At 42.8% G+C, this 22,991-nt stretch overlaps 1 protein-coding gene across 5 annotated transcripts in view; it reads left to right on the top strand.

Annotated features, from left to right (window-relative positions):
* The first annotated feature begins 553 nt into the window (after nucleotides 1-553).
* Nucleotides 554-22,991, top strand: part of COL13A1 (collagen type XIII alpha 1 chain) — a 165,061-nt gene continuing 142,623 nt past the window's right edge. For all 5 annotated transcript variants that reach the window (XM_034775203.1, XM_034775200.1, XM_034775199.1 and 2 more), the window contains exons 1-2: nucleotides 554-1,375; nucleotides 11,030-11,099. In XM_034775203.1, the coding sequence (XP_034631094.1) occupies nucleotides 1,073-1,375; nucleotides 11,030-11,099 (373 nt within the window). In that variant the 5' untranslated portion in view covers nucleotides 554-1,072. The remainder of the gene's footprint in view (nucleotides 1,376-11,029; nucleotides 11,100-22,991) is intronic.

Consider the following 22,991-nt stretch of genomic DNA (forward strand, 5'->3'; position numbering starts at 1 on the left):
ATATCTGGGATCTATATTCAATTTCTATGCTGAAAAGACAGACCCCATTCAGTTCAGCTGCATGCTGAATGTTAGATCCCATGTGGCTTTTGTGGACCTTGTTCAGAGTTTTGGCTATTTCCCTCTTGTCCCACATCAGCGAGCTGCTCTTCTGAAACACCTGCGCCAAATTAACCTACATGTCTCCACACCAAGAAAGAAGCCAGTGGAAGATTCACTGCAGAACAACCTGAAAGCAGGGTGAAGTTCTGCTCTCAGTTACTTCCATCCCAGACAAGTTCAAAACACCAGATCTGTCCAGAAACCAGGACCCATTTGTGGCAGTATCATAAAGTCCCCTATGAAGGAAGTTAAAACAACACCATGGTGTGAGACAAGGAAAGAAGTGTGAGTCCTGCCTCTGCTTTACAATCTCTTTCCTGCTGCTATAAATAACTGCAGTGAGTGTCACTTCAAAGGGAAGGGGTAGCTGATGAGAGGTGCTTTGGGGACTGATGGGGATGGGGGCGTCGCAAGGTCTGATCCCACCCAGAAACTTTGCATAAATAAATAAATCATTGCACAGAGAAAGAGAGAGAGGGAGAGCAGAGGAGGTTACTTTGGGAAGCAGTACAGCTTGCTCATCCGATCCGTGTAGTTCAGAGAGAGTGTGTCATGTTACAGAGAAGCCAGGATCAGCCACAGTGCAACTCCAAAGCAGTTGAGAATTACCTCTCTCTAATGGGGACTTTCATGTGCAATCTCTTAACCACTCTGCTAAGGAACTGAAACTGACAAACCTAGAGGGAGAGGAAAAGAACAACAAACAAAAAAGACTGAAAGACACAAACTGATCTGATTATTTTCCCCAAAACTTTTCTGGAGTTGGATCCTTTCTTTTTTTAAATCACTTTTTTCCCCTTTTTATCCATACAATTTTGTTGTTGTTGTTGTTATCATTTCTATTATTCAGTGGCATTGGGATTCCCTCGGACGCTGCTCTTCCATGAATTCTGGATTGTTCTTCTTGGAGTGGGATTGAAACTTTATTTATTCTATTTATTTATTTATTGTTTCTCAGGAGAGGGAGGGAATGTTGGAGGAGAAGGGCTGGAAAGGTGCTAGCAATAGTGCCTTTGACAGGGGGTGCATTGCTCCCCCCAGGACAGGGGATGGAGAAAGATGCTGCAGGTTTCCTCTACTGCTGGGCTCTGGGCTTCCTGGGGTGTCTTTGATTTCTCTGGTGCTGAGCCTCCTGCTATACTTTAGGACATCAGACCTGCAATCCAGGGTTTCACATTTGGAAGCAGACAGATGCACTCAGCTCCCTGCCTGGCTCTCTGCAGACCAAATGGAGACAGCTATTTTGGGAAGAGTTGACCAACTGCTTGATGAGGTCTGTGTGCTTTCATTTTCATATAAATATATATTTTAGCTTTTTCTATTTTGCTTAAAGAATTTTCTAAGCAAATGATACAGCCGAGTGCCTGTTAACTCATTAAGATGTGAATCCCCTCAGATCGCTCCCCTTTAGCCCTCCTTCTTTATAAGCAGCTCAGATTTTGCTTCTGTCTGACAAAGTCTATGATTTGTCTGAGCTTCCATGGTTTTAAAATTAGAGGGTTTTGTTTCTTTTCCCCAAGAAAGGGCCCCTTTATAGCATCAGTTTTTAGCTTCAGTCTGGTAATGAGGGGGTTTCGATTCACATGAGATGACAGGATACCAGTAGGGATAGGTACACAGGGTGCAATTCAGAGACCAGATTTAAACATCACATTAACAGTTTAAAACAAATAGAAAAATTCATCACCAGCTGAACTGAACATGCCTGGGAACAGCCTGGTGATAGTAGCAAAGGTACCCATGCTGTGACAGGTAAACTGGGAAAAGCAGCAGGCAGAGATAGGTAAATATGATGATGAGCTGATTCCTAGATGCTTTGTTTCAAAGCAGTTTGGAAGAAATTCCCCTTTATTTCAGTCCAAACTACTTTTACAGTAGTTTGGAAAATAAAAAGACAAATATTGCTAGAGTCCTTCTAGGTATTAACAGAAGTTCATACCCCCGAGCTCTTCTCTGGCTTCAGCACTTAGGGCCTGATCCAAACACTACTAGAGTCAAAGAGAGTCTGTCTGTGGAGTCCATTGGGCTGTGGATCAGATTCTTAGATACTACCGTGATAGCTCCTGTCAAAAAATCTTAGCCAGACAGACCAATAGATTCATGAGTCATATTGTGCATCTGAAAGCTCAGAGATAAACCCCCCAACCCTGAAAGATCTCCCATTTCATCGTTGTCATGTACCCACTTCATGTTTCTAATCATACAGTTATAGATATGTAGGGCTGGAAGGGACCTCGAGAGTCATCTAATCCAGCCCCCTGCACTGAGGCAGGACCAAGTCTACCTAGACCACTCTTGACAGGTGTTTGTACAACAGGTTCTTAAAAACCTCCGGTGACGGAGATTCCACCACCTCCCTTGGAAGCCAATTCCAGAGTTTAACAATCCCTATAGTTAGAACATTTTTCCTAATATCTATCTTCAGTCTCCTTTGTTGCAGATTAAGCCCATTACTTCTTGTCCTACCTTTAGTGGACATACAGTATAATATATCACTGTCCTCTTTAAAGCAGCCCTTAATGTATATGACTGTTATCAGGTCCTCCTTCAGTCTTCTTTTCTCATGACTAAACATGCCAAGTTTTTTTAACCTTCATAGCTCAGGTTTTCTAAGCCTTTTATCATGTTTGTAGCTCTCCTCTGGACTCTTTCTAATATGTCTACATATTTCCTATAGTGTGGTGCCAAGAACTGGACACAGTACTCCAGCTGAGGCCTCACCAGTGCCCAGTAGAGCGTGACAGTTAGTCTTACATAGGACACTCCTGTTAATACAATGCATTTGTTCTTCTCAATTGTTGTTGATGGCCAACTTTTAAAATCCTGTACAGCTTGTGGGTTTTGTTGTGGTTCTGACAAGTGCTAGAAGTTAGATGGGTGCTCACTTGTCCAAACTGGTCAAAGATGCCCAACTTTGGTATGCACTGACTCAAACGATCAGGGAGGATATTCTGTGATACCCAGAGAGATCCAAGGAGGGTGGGGAGGAGAAGGAGGGAGCACGCCAGGTCTTTTTTTTCTCTTTCACTGTGCAAACCACTCCAGCTTTTGCTCAGGTCAGACGTATCACAGATTCGTATAAATGTGGGGTATGGAAAGGACTGGTGTCAGACCCATTAGCTTATAAAAATGGAGCTAGTTTCTGCAGCCCACTGTGCTCCATTATTTCATTCACATATTGCAATATTAGGAAACTAGTCAAAGAACAAAGTAATAAAACCATTGAGAGCTGCATTCCCCTGGAACACCAGCAAACAATGAATAAGAGCAGCACCGTGACTCTGCCATTGTCTCATCATACTCTGAGAGAGGATTTTTGGCACAGGTTAAAATAATGGGGGGTTCTGGATAAAATATCGCTGTACTGCATGTAATAACTCTGAGTGCTTGATATCTGTGGATGATTCTTTGACAGCCTGATTAGCTTGCAGATGAGCTCTTTAATAGCTAACTTTGATATGGCACTGCTGTGAGGAAGCTCACACCGCTGAACTCCTAGCTGGGATTGGCCGGGCACAACGCTACAAGCCCACACTGCTGGAGTCCTAGTAATGCACTTCTGTGAAGTAGATCACATTGCTAAAGTCCTACTGACCTATGTGGGGCACTGCCATAAAGAGGCTCACACACTGTTCAATTCCCAGCTGACCCTGGAAGAATGGGAATATGAAGGAAGGCCCTATCGCTGGAGTCCCTGCTGGTATTGACAGGACACTGGTGTAAGGAAGCTGGCGCACCAGACAGCACTTCTAGGACATTGCCCTGTGAAAGCTTCAAAATTATAACAGAACTCAATGAAAGAAGTTAGTTGAAAATGAGTCTGATTCTCCTGTTACACCAGATTTACACTGTTGTGACTGCATCTACTTCAATGGAGTTATTCCTGATTTACACCCGTGTCCGTGAGAGGAGAATCAAACCCAGTAAACTATATGTTTTCTCTTCTAATAGCTAGTTCAACACTTTAGCGACACAAGTCCCCAGGAAGGATGTCAAGAGATAAGAAGGAAAGAGACAGAGCAAAAGCATAGAGGAGACAAATAAAGGAGAGTAGAAAGGGAGACTGAGAAAGGAGATTGAAAGGGAGGGAGAACAGGAATGGGAAAAGCAAGAGATGGAGACAGAAACTGGTGGAATATGAGAGTCTGGGAGATCACTTTAGAGGAAGGGTGAGCAAGGAAGCATATTCATCCCCTTTTCTTTCAGAGCATCAGGCCTCTTACGGCCACATCCTCCTGGACAAACTACACTCTCCCTCGATGTTTTGACCTTAATGAGTTATACAGCTGCCAGTTTCATAGAATTCAGCACAAAATAATGTTTTTAAAAAAATCCCCAGACTTCCAAAGCTATGGAATCCGTCCTAATTGGGGGAGGGGGGAACTGCTGGGGTTAGGAGAAGAACATGGAGTGAAGCAGCCCGGCATCCTCCTTTCAATTGTGTCAGGGGGTGAGGCTGGGGGGACACCTGTATTTGTGGACTGGGGATTTTGTGAGTGTGTATGTACATGTATTGGGCTTGGATTCACATGCATGTGGCTGTGTGTTCTCTGTGTGTGAATGTAAAGTCAATGTATGTATGAGAACTGTTACGGCATGTGTTTGTGTGTTTATTGTGAATGTGCAGTTTGTGTGGTGCATGTATGCAAGTGTGTTGTAAATGGACGTGTGGTGAGGTGTTTATATGGGTGAGCGTATGCTTAAGAGTGGATTGTGATTGTGTGTCATTTTATGTTTCCCTGTGCATGTTCAAGCTGAGTTACCACCACATACCTTTTGGGGGAAGCACATTGGGAAGACTAAGGGCTCAGTTCTCACCTGTGCTCTGGTGGCATAAAGGGGATACCAATGTTACTCTGGGACTAGTCCTTTGTAAGCAGGTTTCTCAGCTAGCTTATATCTGCCAGAATGGCTCCACACTGCCATCCCCTCAAGGAGTAAGAGGTGTGCCAGGGCAGGCAGGGAAAAACAAAAGGCGAGGGTGTGGTTGGACCATGCTGGACTCTGGCTGCTCTTGCTTGGGGCTGGTCCAGGTGTTCTTGCCTGGGGGCAGCCAGTGCAGTCATAGTGTAAGTTCTAGCTTGCACCAGGGGCATGAAAGAGTCCCAGCTTCCCTGAAAACATGGGGATGTGAAGGAGGTTGGTAGCCACATGTCCCCCCATCCACACCCCGTTCCTCCGTGAAGAGCAGGAATGGAGCAACAGAGAATTGGTGCCTAAATACATAAGTGATCTAGCAAGATTCTCACTCACAGAGAACATTTGTGCCGCTTACACCCAGGTGAAGGGCCCGTTCCTGCTTCCCACGGAGAGTGAGGAATCACCTGGAGAAACGCATCCAGCACAACAGAAAGCCACTCTCATCCATTTCAATTTCCTCTTCTTCCCAGGAGCTGTATCCACAAGCTATTCCATGTGAGCATCTACCTCCAGGTCAGGTTGTTCCAGTGCTGCCCACTCTCACATTTCTATCCTAAATCTTGTGATATTTGTTGTCTTTGTAAAGCCACAGCTCCTGGGGTCAGGGCATTACATGAGAATCTCAGCTTTCATGTTTTTTAAATGTAAGTTTCTAGCTGTCATAGTTGCAGAGAAAAGCTCGAGAGACTCAGGAACCAGAAGGCAAATAAAAAGAAATCAAAACTTATTATTTTTTAAAATCTCGTGTTTTTTAATCAAATCTCATGATTTTTTTTTAACCTAACTCTCATACTTAGTGTGGCTACACTGCTGTTCCTCCCTTCCGTCCAATAGAATTAACAGACTAGTGGGCAGTCCTCTACAGAGCCAGTCTGACTAGTGCAGACTTCATTAGCTACTGTCAAAACTTCCCACTATGGTCATGTGTAGTAAATACTGGGCTGGAATTTTCTGCCAGCCAGGAATGGGTTCCATGTCTTTCCCTGAAAAAGTCTGCGCCGACTAGGACTGATATGGATGTTTCTGAGAAAACTTTGGCTGCAGGCTAGAATTCCTCTGTATTTATGGTGCATGAGAAAAATCAAATAAAAAGTGCAAATAAACTGTACAGTTGGCACTGAAAGCTGAGGCAGTGATTTGAAAAGAGGCAAACGAAGAATTTCCCCATGCTGGTGAACATGCGGCCTTGTCTCTTCTTGCCAAAAGCTCAGTAGGATGGAACACAGGGTGTTCTCGGGGCTCCCTGCTCACAATACATGAAGAAGTGGTGAATTTCCAGAGTTGGGAATTCATCTTTTTTGCATAAATTAAAAACAATCATCATCCTGAAAACTCCCAGGAAACAGAGAGTTGACTTTACTGTCACTCTGTACCTGTACAAAATACAACTCAGCCATGTATCCAATGTCACGGAGTCCATTTGTCACCTTTTAAAAGAGATGTTGGGGCTGTGTTGGAGGAGCGGAGAATGGATCAGTACTCTTTTCTATGTGTCGGTATAGACTTCTGATTTTCTCAGCCTTGGGGAAGGTGCCTAGCAGTGGAACTCCTGGTATATTTTCCTTCTCTGTTCCCATCTGAAGATTTTCTCTCATTTCATTTAAGTGGTTCAGGGAACTAAACCTCATGATTCTTGCTATCTAATGGTCAGCGAGTGCCAAGCTGCGGTGCCTTTAGTACTATGTGCTACCTTCCCCTGGCTCTCCATCTCAGCATTGCCAATCCCCTACATTCAAAAATCATGAGAAAGGTCCCAAAATCATGAGATTGCCTTAAAATCATGAAATTTTACAAAATAAGTTTTGGTTTCTACTAATTTGCCTTTTGGTTCTTGAGTTTGTAGAGCTCACTATTGAAGGCATTTCTTTGCAACCAAGGGGGCTAGACACGTTTAAAAAAAATTAATGTGAGAGTCTCACATGCTCAGGTAACATGCTCCAGGAGGTGGGGCTATAAGAACACCAAATACCATGAGACTTGAGATAAAATCACACGAGCCATTAGCGATGCTACTAGTCTTTGAACTCTTCTGATTGGCTACAATTCTCTAGAATCTGTTTCCTTTAGAAGTTGGGGGTGGAGCAGGAAATAATTTTACCCTCCTCCTGAACCAAAACAACTGTAGCTGCTCGAGACCTCTAATCCAGTGCTTCCCAAATGTTTGACTAAGGTGACACATCAGCTGCATTTGGCCTTTTTTTTTTGTGTGACCCAACATTACATATATGCACCTTCCCCCGGCACCACAGCCCTAATCCCGGCCAGTGTGGAGGGGACGCCCAGGGGCATGGCATGGGGTTGAACAGTGAGTCTGCCCTGCCCTTACCTGTACTCACTCACTCATGACAGAGGAGAGGAGAGCCCAAATTTGAGTGTGTGGCATTCTGACCTGGCGCATGAGGGTGCAGCACCTCTAAGGTATGGTCCAGCCACCCCTCCTGGAGTGACAGCTGGGCCAACCCTGAGGGGTGCTGCAGCCCTGTGTGCCAGGTCACAATGCCTGGAACAGTGAGCTAGGCCCAGCCCTATGGGACAGGAGTCACCGCTGTGTAGTGGGCTCACTCTCCAACCCTCCATACCCTCCCCAGGGCCTTCTCTCAGCACTGGGGCAGTAGAAATATGTTTGCCTAGACCAGAGCCCAGTGATGGGTTAATCCAGCCCTGTACATGACGGCCCATCTAGACCCTTTCCGCAACTCACTTGTAGGTCAGGACCCACTGTTTGGGAAACACTGCTCTAGTTTACCCTCTCCCAAGTACCACTCCCTGTTTCCCCTAAGCTAGGACACATCCCAACCAGGCACTCACTTGGAAAGGAAGAATGGAAGACTCCTATTAACTTCAACTGGATTTGGATAAGGCCCTATAAGTTAGTTAGCAGTAAGTTGCCATCTATTATCACCTTCAAGGAAACTCACTGCCAGCTTCATTTGCTATTTCCAACATGTATTTCAGATAGACTTTTTTGTTCTATTTGCCCACTCCCAGACACTACATCTTGCCTTCTGCTCACAGCTACCGTGGCACATAGTGATGGGTGGTTCCATAACTATAAGCACAGTAGTTGCCAGATAACCACAGACAAACAGGACCAAGAGTAGAACTTGTAGCCTGTAGCTGCAAACACACAGGGCACTAACCAGAGCATGAGAACTGCAATTCCAGAAACTCAGGACAAGTTTGTAACCAATTACACCTCTACCCCGATATAACGCGACCCAATATAACACGAATTCGGATATAACGCGGCAAAGCAGTGCTCTGGGGGGGCGGAGCTGCGCACTCCGGCGGATCAAACCACAGTGGGAGAATTTGAAGGAAACTCCACAATGGGAACTTTGTAGAGCTTTCCTCTGGGAGAAAAGGGGCAAGCCTTCTATCAGCGCCCTTTACAAATTCTTAGATTTTTAAGCTCTCCCAGCCATTTCTAACTATCTGTTTATAATTTTGTTTTTAAACTCCAGGGGAACATATGGTGCTATCACAGTGATCTTATAGATGATTTAAACAGTACTGTACATTAGGTACATTCCACTCTTCACACTCAGTGAATAAGGCTCTAGTGAGTTCTGTATTTCTGTTTCCAGAGTCTGGTGGGTCATCACTTTTTCTGTACAAATTTCTACAGTAGCAAAGTAAATTGCTGATTAAATAAATGTTTATTTCCACTAGTTGTGTGTCACTGTCAATTTCTTTTGACAGCCTGGATGTACTCTGCAATTTTGAGTGACAGATCCTTTTTACATTTTTAATATTTCTGTTCTATAAATAGTACATCAAAGAGCCGAGTTCCAGGCAGAGCATTAATCTTCACTAGTTAGAGAATGACTTGTCACAAAACACTCCTGTCCATGCAAATCATGCACTGTGACATCATCCCTTAACTCACAAAGATAAATGACATGCAGGGCCCAATTTCCAAATGTGGGAACCTTACTGAAATGTTGAAATTTTGTGTTCGGATGTTTAAAGTGGCACTTGGATGAAAAGGGGAACATACATGTCCATTTGTTCCAATTTAAGATTCCATATAAAGCATATGAATCTCCTATTTGTGCCCATGTTTGAAATTTAGCTCAGAGTATTAAAAACCAAACTACAGCTGTGAACTTTAATTGCAGATGGGTCTGAGCCACAACATTTAGATTAGGATCCAGATCTCAACATTCCCAAAGTACAGAGGCATTCAGAGCTAGGTTTTTAGCTCTGGAGGGTATACATGTTATATATGAGGGAACCAGAATTTCCATTTTGGGGGAAATTCCATGATTTTGACATTTGTTTTCATTCTGAATCAGAATGAAAACAAAAAATCTAGGAATTTCCCATGAAATGAAATTTTAGGAAAAAATTCATTTTGGGTCAATTGAAATGTTTCCTTCTGATTTTGACTTTTAATTAATTATATTGCATTACCGTATATGATAAATTTTGAAAATGAAAAGTAGTTCCATTTTGACTTTATCTAAACACTTTGTTTCAGTTTTCTTTTTTTAAATTAAATTATGTCAAAATCAGCATATTACCATGGAAAATTTTTATTTCGATGAAATGTTCCATCAGAATGTTTTTGGCCAGCACTACATAGTTATATGACATATACAGTACCTATTTTTGGACAGTTATCAATGTTGAGAGGAAAAGGCTCGGATGATATATTCTAGTTTCCTAGACCAAGATTTTCAAAAACAGCAGCCTAAAGTTAGGCTTCTGAGTCCATATTTAGGCTCCTAAATAAGTGACATGATTGTCAAAAGTACTGATCACCGATCAGTTCCCGTTGACTTCTCAGTAAGGTCAGTAAGAGCTGCTGGGTGCTCAGCCCTTTTGAAAATCATGTCACCTATTTAGGAGCCTAAATATGGATATAACAGCCTAAAGTCAGGCACTTATCTTTGAAACACTGGCCCAAGTTCTCAGAGATGTGGATAACAAGAGCAGGTGAATATGATACACAATGATTCTTAAAAGTTAGCTGTGATTAGTGGGGAGTGTTGCCCTAAAATTCAGATAGATAGTTCTCTATTTAATGGATAGTCTTCTCAAATTATCAACACACCCACAGCTCCAGTCATGAACAAGATGCAGATAGCAAAGGGGTAAGTCATAAACTACTTCTGAACAGAGACCCTGTGTGGCTCACCCAGCATCTCAGTAATGTATAACCAACCTAGATGAATTCATTTTTTCTCTTCTAAATCATGATAGGCGTATTAATAATACACTCATGAGTATACAATTAAAGCTGGTCAGAACATTTTCGACAAAATGAGTTTTCATTTTCAGAAAATGGTGTTTTGTAGAAACTAGCGTTTCACAGAAATGTATTGATGTTGATAGAAAGATTTCTGAGATCCAGAGTGGACTGTCTTGTCAATTCCCAGAGAGAGAAAGACTTAAATCAAAAGCCTGACATGTTTGATCCAAAATGGGCATTTCAACACAGCTCTGTTTCAGACATTGTCAAATGGTTTTCTTTTTGTTCCAATGGAATGGAGTAGGTGAATACAATAGGTGAAACACATTTCAAAACCCCAGAAGTTTTTATTAAATAGATTTGTCGTTGCCCAACCAGCTCTACATGGAATGTTTCAAAGTTGCTGTCTTCTCTAGGATCACCTCTTTGGACAAAAATTACCAGTAGGCCAAGCAGCTGGCTCTTTGGGAGAGCAGGACCTGTCTCTATTTTTCATCTGCTACTTAGAGTTTTCTGTTGGGTTTGTGAGCATTACAGTCTTCACGTGGGCACATAGTCACCTCTCAATTCATCATTGTGGCTTTTTGCCAAAGGATCACTCTTGAAGGTTATTTTGAAGTTTTATCTGCCTGCTTTCAATCAAGAAACATGTGGTATAAAGTTTAAGGTTGTGGACTAATTACCTGCCTTCAATACAGCACCAGGCATCTCTTTCTCATTGATTAGCTTCCTCTCACCCTACTTTTCAGACATGCTAAGGTTTGGGTTTCATCCCTGTTATTGATGCTTTTTTCCCCATTTACTTTACAGAAATTAAAGTTCAACTTGCCGAGACATCGAGAAGTTCGTGATACCCACCAGAAGTGTAACTGCCCGGCAGGTAGGGATCTCAGAGGCCTTGGTACCTTAGAATGACTAATGAGCTCTTATTTATCCCATCTCACTTTGAAAGCTTTCCTAATGTACTGCAGTATTGGGTTATAATGATACATATAATATAATAAACCTGCATATGGAATGTATAAGTACATACATACAGGTTTGGTTACTTATTCATTATATAAATAATAAATCTCTGTATGACAGAAACTCATGAGAACACCAATATCCACACACCCAATGTGTGCAATAAAATAGACAACCAAGTGTGTTCTTACGCTGTCTGTCTGCATGCCTCTGAGACAGTGACTTTTAAGACCCACGGAATTATACAGGTAGCTGAGGCATCTTGTAAAATTACAACCCTTGACGTATAGAAATAAGTCTATATTTTATGGCTTTGTTCAGTCATGCTTGTTTCCAATTCCAAAGGATCGTGTAAATACTTCCTCTGATGTAGTTTTAATACAATAGGTGAAAAAAAATTATGGAAAACCCATTCATGAGCTGAATTTTATTCCATCATCATGAGTCATGCAGTCTTCTTTGTCATCTTATAATAAAGTATACTAAGTACAGAGGAAATAGAGAGGTGGGGGTTGTTTTATTTTTAAAGAACAATAGCACTGGTCTGTGATGGGAATGAACCAAAATCCAGTGTCCAAACACTCCTGAACTTTGGAACTTTATTACAGACCAGGCCCTTTTCCACAATGGTACAACAGGTTCAATTTATGTTTAGTTTAAAAGACAATTCAAATTAAACATAAATTAGATGGACTTGTCATTATCTCTCTTTATCTACGCTGTATAGCAGAGATGGGTGAAGCAGTTCAAATCAAATAGGAATCCCTCAGCCTAAATCTCTTTCCAAAACTCAAATTAAAACTTAGTTGAACCATTGTTGAGTTTCAAAAAAGTTCCACTAATTTTTCCTGTCATTAGCCTACAACTTCATGCACTGCTCCACCCCCACGTTATTGCCATGACTTGACATATAAGAGCTGAAATACCACAAGAAAGAATTTTCTTATGATATTTCTGGAGCAGCCGAAAGCAGGGACCTTGGAATTTGAGTTCAGAGTAGAAAAAAAAATAGATTAATACATTATTAGGCCAGAATGGATCATTATGATCAACTACTCTGACCTCCTGTATAACACATGTCATAGAATGTCACCCAGGAATTCCTGCCTCAAGCCCATGAGGTCAGCTGAAGGTAGCTAAGACCCTTGTGAAGTGGTGACAGCAACAATGGCAGGCTTGTCATAGGATTTGGGTGGCTACTCATTCCATGCAGTTCTCAGTGTCTTCTGAAAAGATAGCCTTGATCCCAAGGAAAGATGAATATTTCTTAGACCTTAGACCTTAATTGAAGGTGGGGATGATGATTTCTCATTGCACGTTGCACCGCTCTGCCCAAAGGCACAGATGCTCTTTGCAAAATTCCCTTCAATCAGCCTCCTGATTCAATGGGTGAAATTTAGCCATGTTTCAAAACAGATGGCACAGCTGGCGGAGCCTTGGTTGACGCCAACCTGGGCATATGTGCTGCTTCAGTGTGGTCCATAATCCGGGTGGAGACCTTGGAAATCATTTCACCCTTGACATTTTTTTCTGATGCCTGAGATGTCTGAGGGCTAGACACAATCTGGAGTCCTAAACAGTGTGACTCTTATGGGGAGTCTGAGGCTATCACAAGCATGGAAGAGAATCAATATGTTGCAAGCACTCGGTATAAGCCCCTTCCTCCCCAGCCAGCCCATTTCAAGGCCTGTAAACAAGCACACATAATCTCCCTTGCTGAAAATAAATGTTTATCAAAAGTGACATTTGAGTATAACCACAATTCCGAGTCCAACTTGTTGCATGGTACAGAAGGGAAAAGGAAATCAAATCCATTTGCTGAACTTCTCAGTACAGGATATAAAGGTCCTGGACAGTCAGAGAAGGGTCACACATACAGTAGGAGGGGTCCACAGCTCTAGGGCACGAGAGGTTTGTTTGTGAACTTAAACAATTTGAAGGCGGAGAGTAGGGAAGCAGAGAGGATGTATAAGTGTGTAACTATGTCTCAGTTATCTGGGTATTCATGATAAGAATAACAAGAATAGCACGGTCAGGAAAACAACAAGGTTTTTTTGGTTTTATATATAGAAAACAATAAGGAAATATATGTTTCCTAAAACTGGGAAGTTGATACTTCAAATCATTCATGCTTTGTTTGGGTGTGACCACCTATGAATGGAGTGTCATTGCTGGGTCACTGTGTTTTTAAAAAAACAAGGAGTCCGGTGGCACTTTAAAGACTAACAGATTTATTTGGGCATAAGCTTTCGTGGGTAAAAAAACCATGTCTTCAGATGTGTTTTTAAAGATTGTAGGACATAATAGCAAGTCTCTTAGTGCTCAAGGCATGTGCATTCAGGTTAACAGCACGAACTTTGGTTATTTCGAACTAGATTCCTTGGATGAGATTAATATCCCATGAGCCCTTTCATGTTCCTGAAATCTGCCAGGCTTCTCTGGTACCAGACTGCCTGAAACAGATTTACTGTATATCCTGAGATAGCTACCATATGTTTTGTGGTTACTTGAGTCTGTTGGGCTCTTCCCACTACAAACCTTAACCATTAGGGATGAACAAACCTTGGGAACTATTTCTGGGTTTGCAAAACTACCTCAGGTATTTGAATTATTTTTTCCTGTAATTTAAACCAATGATTTTTCAAAGGAGATATGATGTTTAAAAATGGATGGGCAGGCAAACATTGAATGCTTCAGGTGGACTTTGAAGAAAACCCCACATATTACCACAACTGGTGTTTATATGAAACTAGAATGAAAACAATATCTGTGCAAGTATCAGACTAGTTCGGCTGGCAGCTGAGCATGTATAGCCTACGAATTGTGGTAATGATGATGACATAGATTAATTGAATTACGGTAGAGTTTACGATGTGCCTGACATTTTCTCCGCGTATATTAAGACTAAGTTCCTGCCACAAAGAGCTCAGAGTATAGGCTCTTTAAGGAACCACAACTCAGTACCGAAAGGAAAAATGAAGAATTTACTGACCAGCCCAGAAGAGCAAAGATTGCGGTCCTAAACACTGGTGATGCGACACTCAAGAATAGACAAACAAACTATCCATGCCCTGTCATACTGACACATACCAGGCCATCAAAATAACAAGGACTATCATACATTCAAGAGAGCCACACAAGGTCACCTGCCATATCTCTCTCCTTAAGATGTTACAGAGATCTCTTATCCTAACCTCCTTCTGAAAAAGTGAGGAATACCCTCACATTCAGGACTACATCTACCCTAACCCTACCTTAGCTGAGATGAGCTAAGCCTATATATACCATCCCAGAATATTCAACAAACTAAAGTCCAAGGATTTGCTTAGTGACCACATCCTATCAGCAGATGCCCGTGTTCATTTCTCGGGCGTGGAAGTGACGCCATGTCTTGAGAAAGCCCCCTTCAGATTTCTGAGCAGGATTTTGGATCATCTAAAGAACAGACCATAGTCAAAGATCCATCCCAGGTTTTGATCTGAGGCCATTGCTTGCTGGGCAAGACTTTGCTCTGCATGTGCACTGTCCTAACAAAGCTCCAGAGATGTTAAATAAAGTTCATGGTTATTAGAAGAGAGCCACAACCAGAACCTCAAATCCAAACTCATTTGAATTTGGATTGCCCATGGATTTGATCCCTAAGTATGAACCTGACTACAGTGTGGTCAGATACAAAACTGGCTAGGGCTTATTTTCCAGCAGTGATTTGGATGTGGCTGAAATCTCTTGCGGACTGCTTGAGATGACCAAAGTCTCTCAAGGACAGCTGATTTCCCCAGGCTCCTGCCATTTGGTACCACACTGCCATGAGAACAACTTGTTAGATTTCAGTATCACTGAATGCAAATGTAAACCCTCCTAATCTAACCTCAGCATGATCCAGATTTGAAACTTGTCTCCTTAGACCATCCCATCTACTGTACCTCAATCCTGAATCTCAGTGCTTGGATTCAAGGAGCTCTGAGTGATGGAAACACAGCCAAGAACCCCCCCCCCCCCCCGCTCTCCCCCAAAAGAGCAGGTTGGCACAAGTGGCTGGCCTGTATATCTCACATATGTCATTTATTTTTATAATTTTTATTATAATTTTTTTATTTTCTTCTCTTCTGCTCCTATTTTCACTATTCCTTTATATTTGTTTTATGCTCTGCTGGCTCTCTGCTTCAGTTTTCAACATAATTTTTATTGGATATTTTCTTTGCTCATTTTCTTACAAGATTTGTCTTCAAGCAGAATCCCAGTTCAAAATATTTTAGTTTTATCAAACTTTTGAGAACATGAGCGAGTTCAAAATAAGGCAAAGCTGAGTTTTCCATCACTCTAAGTAGCAGATTATTATTATTTATATTGCTCTAAACCGAGATTAGGATCTCATTGTGCTAGGCACTGTACATGCATATACTGAAAAGCTGGTCCCTGCCTGCCAGTCTATCAGTAGTTAAAAGTTCGGGCTGCCTCATGGATGTAATATGTAAAGTCAGGTGTATAAAAAAGCTGAAAGAGTCTGAAAATGTAAAAATTTGATGACAACAGACTGTGAATCCCAGTGATGACTGAACCTAGTAATATTCTGAACAAAAAGAGCTCTCAGCCGTGCTTGTAGATATTTCCATTGCTCTACACTGACTCAACAAGACATTTTAGGTTTCAGTGTGATGTTTGGGGTTATTGTGTATGCTGGTTGTGTTGTTGTGTGGGTGGTTTTGAAGAACTGTGGCAGTTGGGACAAGTAATCATGATCTGTGTGTGCAGTCTCCCTCATGTAGAGTAAAGGTGATAATTAGTTGAGTTTCCTCTGATATCAAAGGACTCTTGGCATGGCATAGATACATGCCTTCCTTTGGCACAGGTGCAATTTGTAAAGTCAAAATGGCTGAGAACTTAAAAATTGGGCAATAAGAGACAACAAAACCTAGTGATGATTCAGCCTGGTGATAAGTCTGAACAAAAAGAGCTTTGAACCATGCTAGTATCTGCTTCCATTGCTTCACACTGACTCTTCAGACACTTTAGGCTTCAGAATGACATTCCTGGAATCTTGTTATATAGCTGACCGGGGACAACAGGTGGCTACAAGGCAGAGATAGCGAGGAAGGGGACACAAGGTAAGAGTGAGACAATTGTTACAAGTAGCAATCACAAGTAATAAGGAGGTAGGGTTGGTTTTGTTTGTTTGTGGGGATATTGAATGTGAAAGCTGATGGACCAGTTAGTAATGGTGGAAAGTTTAGGACTGTGACCTGACTTTAGGAAGAACTCTATAGTAATAGAGAGTACTCACACTTCTGACTCCAGAGGAGGGTTGCATAATCTGTGTCCGACTGCAGCAACCTGACACCACCCTGCTGTCAGTTACATGAGCCAGGCGTTGGCACAGCCTGATAAAATGATTTCACCATCTGTCAAATGAAAGAGCTCCTGTGAGAAATGTCTTCTGGACCCTTTGAGTCCTGGGAATTCTCTAACGTAATTTCTTCCTCAGTTCTCATGAAAGTCCTTGCACAGCCATAGCCCCTCAGGAAGACTACAAGAAAGGAAGATAATGTGCCTCCTTCTTTCAGGTTTCACACTTACTGACAGGGGCCACCAGAGCCCTGAATTGCTGTTAATATTTGTCTTCTTGCATTGTAGTCAGTGATGGCAAAGCTAGACAGGGGGTTCTGCCTCTCTCCAAACTCACAGCACACTGAGCCAGTGGGGACAGTAGGATTTAGTCCAGAAGCTCCACTTTCCAGGACGGAATCAGGATGAGATCCCTGTAATGCCTTTGGGAAAGTGGTATGGCAGGTGACATACTGGGCCTCTCTTCACTCTCCTTCCCCTACCTATAGCGACTTCTCTCCTCTAGGCCCACGTCTCTTGGCATGGCTGCAGCTGGGATCCTCTTAACTTAAGGAGGATAGAAAGGAATCTCATTGGATTTATCCAGGCCACAGGGTGCAGTCCAGAATATGTCACCCAGCACTGGTGCAAGCCAACTGGCAGAAAGCAACAGGATTTCCCATTTCCCTCTATCTCCCCACTCCTGCTCTTTTTCCTTGCCTGACAGCAGTACAGAGGAGGGGATATCAGGTTTTTCTAAGTACAGAACTTTGCATTTCTTCATACTGCATGACTATGCAGGAGAGCAAGGGAGAGTAAAACCACTCCCTGCTTAGTCACATTAGCCCTCTCCTCATCATGGCTCCAGGCACAAAGGGGAGGAGAGCAGAGGCTGAAGATCTGGTACTACCCCTCCCCAAGAAGAAGGGTGAGTTGATGATTGAACCTTGGCTTGACCCCCATAACATGCTGGTGAGCAGGGCTGAGCCAACATGAAGGGGAAAGCAAGCTGCACCCAGTAGTGGGTTGCGGTATATACTTCCCCCAGGAACCCTTCACTAAATGGAAACTGTAACAATATGGGGAATTTGTCTTTGAACAGCTTGTGAATTCTGTTTGGTACTGGGGACTTTCTATGTGTTTCTATGTTACAAGGCAAACTCCATTTTGAACATGGGGCTCGCTTGCCTTCTCTGATGTGTTTTGCCTCTATATTGATCTAAAACCCACAAGAGAAACTCTTTCACTTGGTACAGGGCTAACATTGGAAGGTCATTAAATATTGATGATCATCCATTCAAATGGAGCAAGCCTTGGAAAAAGAGATGGGTACTGCCTGAGGCAATCAAGTTTTCATGTCTGAATTCTGGGCGGGAGGTGACTAAGCAACAGACAGGGCTGGCTCTGGCTTTTTTGCTGCCCCAAGCAAAAAAAAAGGGGCAGTTGGCAAAGCAAAAACAAACAAACAAAACAAACCAGAGTGGCAAAGCAGGGGGGGAAAAAAGCCTGCGGGGTGGCCGTAGTCAGGGTGCAGGGGGACTCCCTGTGCTGCAGACGTGCCCTGGCTAGCGGGGGGGAGGGGGAGGGAGCAGGGGGAGAGAAAGAAGGGGGGTGGCCAGGGCTTCAGCGGGGCGCTCGCCACGCGGCCCCAACCACCGCGCCGCCTGCCGTAAGGGCTCCGCGCCGCTCCAGTTGGCAGGGAGGGAAGGACGCGGGCTGCCCTGCCGGGCTTGCTACAGACCTACACTGGCTGGGGCAGACGGAGCGCGCAGCTCACTCCCAGCAGGGCGCTCCCCTCTTCCATGCCGCCGCCCCCTACAGGGCAGCCAGATCGGCGAACAAAACAAAACAAAACAAAAAGTGGCCGTGCACCCTAGGATTGGGTGGAATGCCGCCCCATAGAATCTGCCACCCCAAGCATGAGCTTGCTCCGCGGGTGCCTGGAGCCGGCCCTGGCAACAGATCACCTAGTGGGGGATTTTGATCACCTCATAATGCTGATCAGGGGTCACCTGACAAAGAGGACTGGAGATTATAAAAGAGAGCGTGTCTCATTGCTACTTTAGAGACAGTGAGAGAAAGGAGAAAAAGCAAAAAGCTGTCTGAAGGAGTGAGAGGACACAATGTTCTGGAAAAGAGTCCATGTGTAGGAGGGAAAGGGAGAGAAGAAGGAACCTGGATTCCTTGAAAGGCTCTGCCCTAAACCCAAAGAATGTTAAAGAGAGGGAAGGAAACTGAGGCAGAATGCTTCCTGGAGCTCCTTGGTTGCTCTGGTGGAAATCAGACCATGACACCCCTGTAAGAGGTGCAGCAGGTAGAAGCTCACTTGCAGGGGCAAGATGTGGTGGAAAGTGGTGAGGACAAGATATGGCTCCACCTACCATCTGCTCCTCCCCCCTCCCTTTTCTGGCAAGGTGCTTTATGGGTGTGTGGTGTGTGTGTGAGGGGGGAAGCAACTCAATAGCAGCCCCAGTACTTGCCCAAACACAGGGGCTACAATTCTGGTTGGCTCTTTTATGGTCCAAACAAAGGGAGGCGCTTTACTCCTTCCCCCGTGTACGCTGTGTGGCTGTCTAAGCCGAGACCACCATTTCCCCCTCCCTTTTTACTTCAGCAAAATTCCTGGTGATGTCCATGGAATTCTGCCCCCTACTCGTGTCAGTTGTACCCTTATGCCAACCGATGCTCCTGCTGGGGCAGCACAGCTCTTCCCTAGCCCTCCCAAAGGGCTTGAACTAAATGCCACAATCTAGCTCTGTGAAAGGACTTTAGCATTTGGAAGCCAGAAGGGGGATGCGGGGGGGAGGGGAGCAGCAGAAGATGTGGGACTCTGCAAGGCTCTTTCTCATTGCCCTTGATAATGCTATAACACACTGATCTAAGTTACAGCCAAAGAAAAATACACTTTGGAGGTCAGCGTCCTTCACAGAACCCTATACGCCTGTCACGATGGCAGGGAAGTGGGAGGAATCTAGTCCTACTCCTTTTACACAGGATAAGTGTTCCAGCGGTGTAATGCCAAGTCAGCATGGAGACCCTTCACTCCATTCTTTTCCATCCATTGGCCCAGGTCACATGATTTAGGCCTGACGCAAAGTGCTCCCTCCCTCCCTCCCTCCATGAGTGCTGGGAGTCACGCCAGTGTCAGCAGTTCTTAGAGCTTTACTCAGTGGATCTATATTGGAGTCAGTCTTCATCCCTCCCCTCACCTGCCAGGACCCTTTGAAATGTTTGGGGGGTTTATTTATTGTTGTTGTTTTTAACTCTGTCCTTTTTTGTCCTGTTAGGAGAACTGGCTCAGGCACAACATGACAGATACTAGTGCTCCTGAGTGGCTTGTGAGATTAAAGGCCTGGAAACCAGCTGAACTCCTGGGTTTGGCTTGTAGGGCACGGGGGTGTAGAAAAGTTTTGAGATTCTTGGAGGTGGGGGAGATGAAAAGGAGTGCTCTGACTATTTAAATGCAGGGGCTCTGTTGAGAGGAAGTGTGATTTGTCAGTTTGTCTGGCTCGGGGCCACTGAGAAGTGCTAGCAGGGTTTGTAACTAGATATGCCATCCCCTACAGTTCCTACAGCCATACCTGCCTCACAGACACAGCTCTCTGGGCTCATCCAAGCACAGATGGAGAGAGGAGAGCTCCTGCACCAATGGCAGGGGGCTGGGTGTGTTTGTGGGTCTGCAGGCCTGTGCTCCTAACTGTGCTCCACCACTCTCTGAGATCAAAGGGAATGGGGTCTTTGGTCCTGAACACTTGCTGGGATAGAAGCTGTACGTTTGCAATACCAGCAATGTGTAAGGCTGTACTGAGAAGGGCTGTAGATTTAGCTTTCAGACAGGTCGGAGGATTATTTGACAATGTTTTCAACACCTCACAATAACGAAGTTTTAATTGATTATGTGATTACATCTTGTCACCTTTCATCTGTTGTATGTTTTAATATTTGCTGGTTTTAACCTTGCTATTTGTGAGGCACATAGACTGCTATGGCTGTTTTCATCTTCAAAGAACAACACAAATGTTAACCAATCACACAGCACGCCCAGGCAGTAGGGAAGTAGAATGAGGCAGGAAACAGTTTTCTCATCCTGCAAGAATTTTCAAGATTTCAAAAAAAAAATTCTGTCCCAAATTGGGACGAAAAATTAAAATCTTGAATGTTTGCAATTAAAAAATCTTGGATCAGGTCAATTCAAATGTTTCCACTCTGATTTCAAGCCTTTTAGTTTTACATTTTTTAAATGATAAATGAACAAATATTGAAATGAAAAGTTATTTCAAACTGAAAAATGAAACTTCCATGTAATCAATTTTGAAACTTTTTTCAATTTTTTTTCAAAGTGGGAAATTCGTCAAAACCACCTTTCTCCCAAAAAGTTTTGGTTTTGACAATTGGCATTTTCTGATGAAAAAATGTTTCATCAAAAAAATTCCCAATCAGCTCTGTGTATAAGTACTTACAGATGGGAAAACTGTGCCTCAGAGAGGTTAAATGACTTTCCAGGATGAGTCAGTGAATTATGGCATAGCCCAGTTTAGAACTCAGCAGTTCCTGGTCAGACCAGTAGACACCACTGGTTCTTGCCATTCCTGGAAAGTGCCACACTTTAAAAATGATTTAGCAGCATCAGAAAAGCTGATTGGCTAGCAGGAGCACCTTGCGGGTGCAACACATCTGGAAAGTTATAGCACAGTAATTGTTTAAATATTTTTTCCTTACTTTACTATATAATAACTCTGCTTGGAAATTATTATATGATTCATTGAAATTTAAATCTGTTTTCTTATCAACATTTTTTGCCCTCCATTTTATCCACACACTCTGGTCTGTGGGGTTTTTCATGCACACTGGGCTGCTGACAGTATTATAAATAGGTTGGGGATTGTTTGGTTTAGAAATACTGTTGAATCATTTGTTTTGAAAATATAAACACACAATGAATTCCATGGACTCTGCAAATGAGTAATGTGAGTGAACAATTTACAAAGAACTATTTATTTAGTAATTTAACCCCTTTTCTGTTAGTGAATTAACAGACTGCAGCTTAGTCAATATTCAGAACTGTTTGATGAGTAAATGAACAAATTTCAGCCTATTGCTTATTGTGATTATTCCTTCAAGGATTTGATATCCAGAATTCAATACTGAAACTGTGTGATTGGTCAGCCAAATCATGTTATTGTTTCTATTTCTGAGTGGTTGGCCAAACCTTTGTAAATATCTTCAACTCAAACCAAAATACATTGAAGTCAATGGGACTCTCTTTCTGTTGACTTCAGTTGGCTTTAGATCAGGTCCAAAAAAGAATTACGTTTCACCATAAAATAAATGAGTTCATAATTAAAAAATCTCAGGTCAAAACTTGCTTTCCACTGATTCGCTAAACTTTTCCCATCTCATGAATATTTGTGAAAAGTGAGTTAACAGGCTGCAAAACAGTCAAAGTGAAATTCTACTTTGAAGTTGCGAACATGGTGGTAAATGTTTTCCCCACTATTTGCCCAGCTCTGATTATGAAGAAATGAAGGTGAGTCCAATTCTGAACCTCCTGCTTTTAAATTAGAATTAAATCAGTTAAATATTATAAGCAGACATAGATGAGATTCAAAACGCTGGATCTGAAAACTTCCAGGCACTGGGGATATTTGTGTTTATTTATCTAAGCTAGTTGTATGCTCATAATCTGAGCATTGCATTGTGCATTTCCTTTTAGCCATTTTAGTATTTGTATTTTAATTAAATTGAGCTACCCTCAATTTCTTATGTTATTGGAGGCAATAAATAGGACTTGATCAGCCTTCTTTATTTTAAAACATCTAGATTATGGATGGGATTTTCAAAAGCACTGAGTGTTAGCCTAATTCTGTTCTCATTGAATTCAATGGGAGTTTTACCACTAAATTCAGTGGGAACAAAGTTAGGCCAATGCCGTGTAATTTTGAAAATCCCACTAGGTATCTCCTTTGACTCTTCTCTAATTCTTCCCATCACTTATTGTCTAGAAATGTTTCCCTGCCCACACTCATATCTCTAATAATTTCTAATTTCATAAGGAGGAATAAGATTAAGATAGTGGTTTAGTACATGTGAAGTCATTTCAGTGAGTCTGAGCAACATGAGTAGCAAAATGTGGATATAATTTATTTGTCTGTGTAGTACACATGTTACGCAGTGATCTGGGGAGGCGTATTTGTATGTATGAGCTTTGTGCCATGTATGTGGAATTCCTCCTGATCTGCAGCAGCTGGAAGAAGCCTCTGTGCCTGAACTCCTGGGGCCAATTCCTCAGCTGGTGTTAATCAGGATGGCTCCACTGAAGTCATTGGAGCTATGTTGATTTATACCAACTAGTGATCTGGCCCTGATCTTTTCCATTTCCAGCAAGACTGAATCCAAAGATCATGTCAATTTATAAAATGACTCCAAACAAGTAGAGACACAATGTGGGTGAGGTAATATATTTTACTGGACCAACTTCTGTTGG

This window comes from Trachemys scripta, chromosome 7 (assembly GCF_013100865.1).
Source record: "Trachemys scripta elegans isolate TJP31775 chromosome 7, CAS_Tse_1.0, whole genome shotgun sequence".
NCBI lineage: Eukaryota > Metazoa > Chordata > Testudines > Emydidae > Trachemys > Trachemys scripta.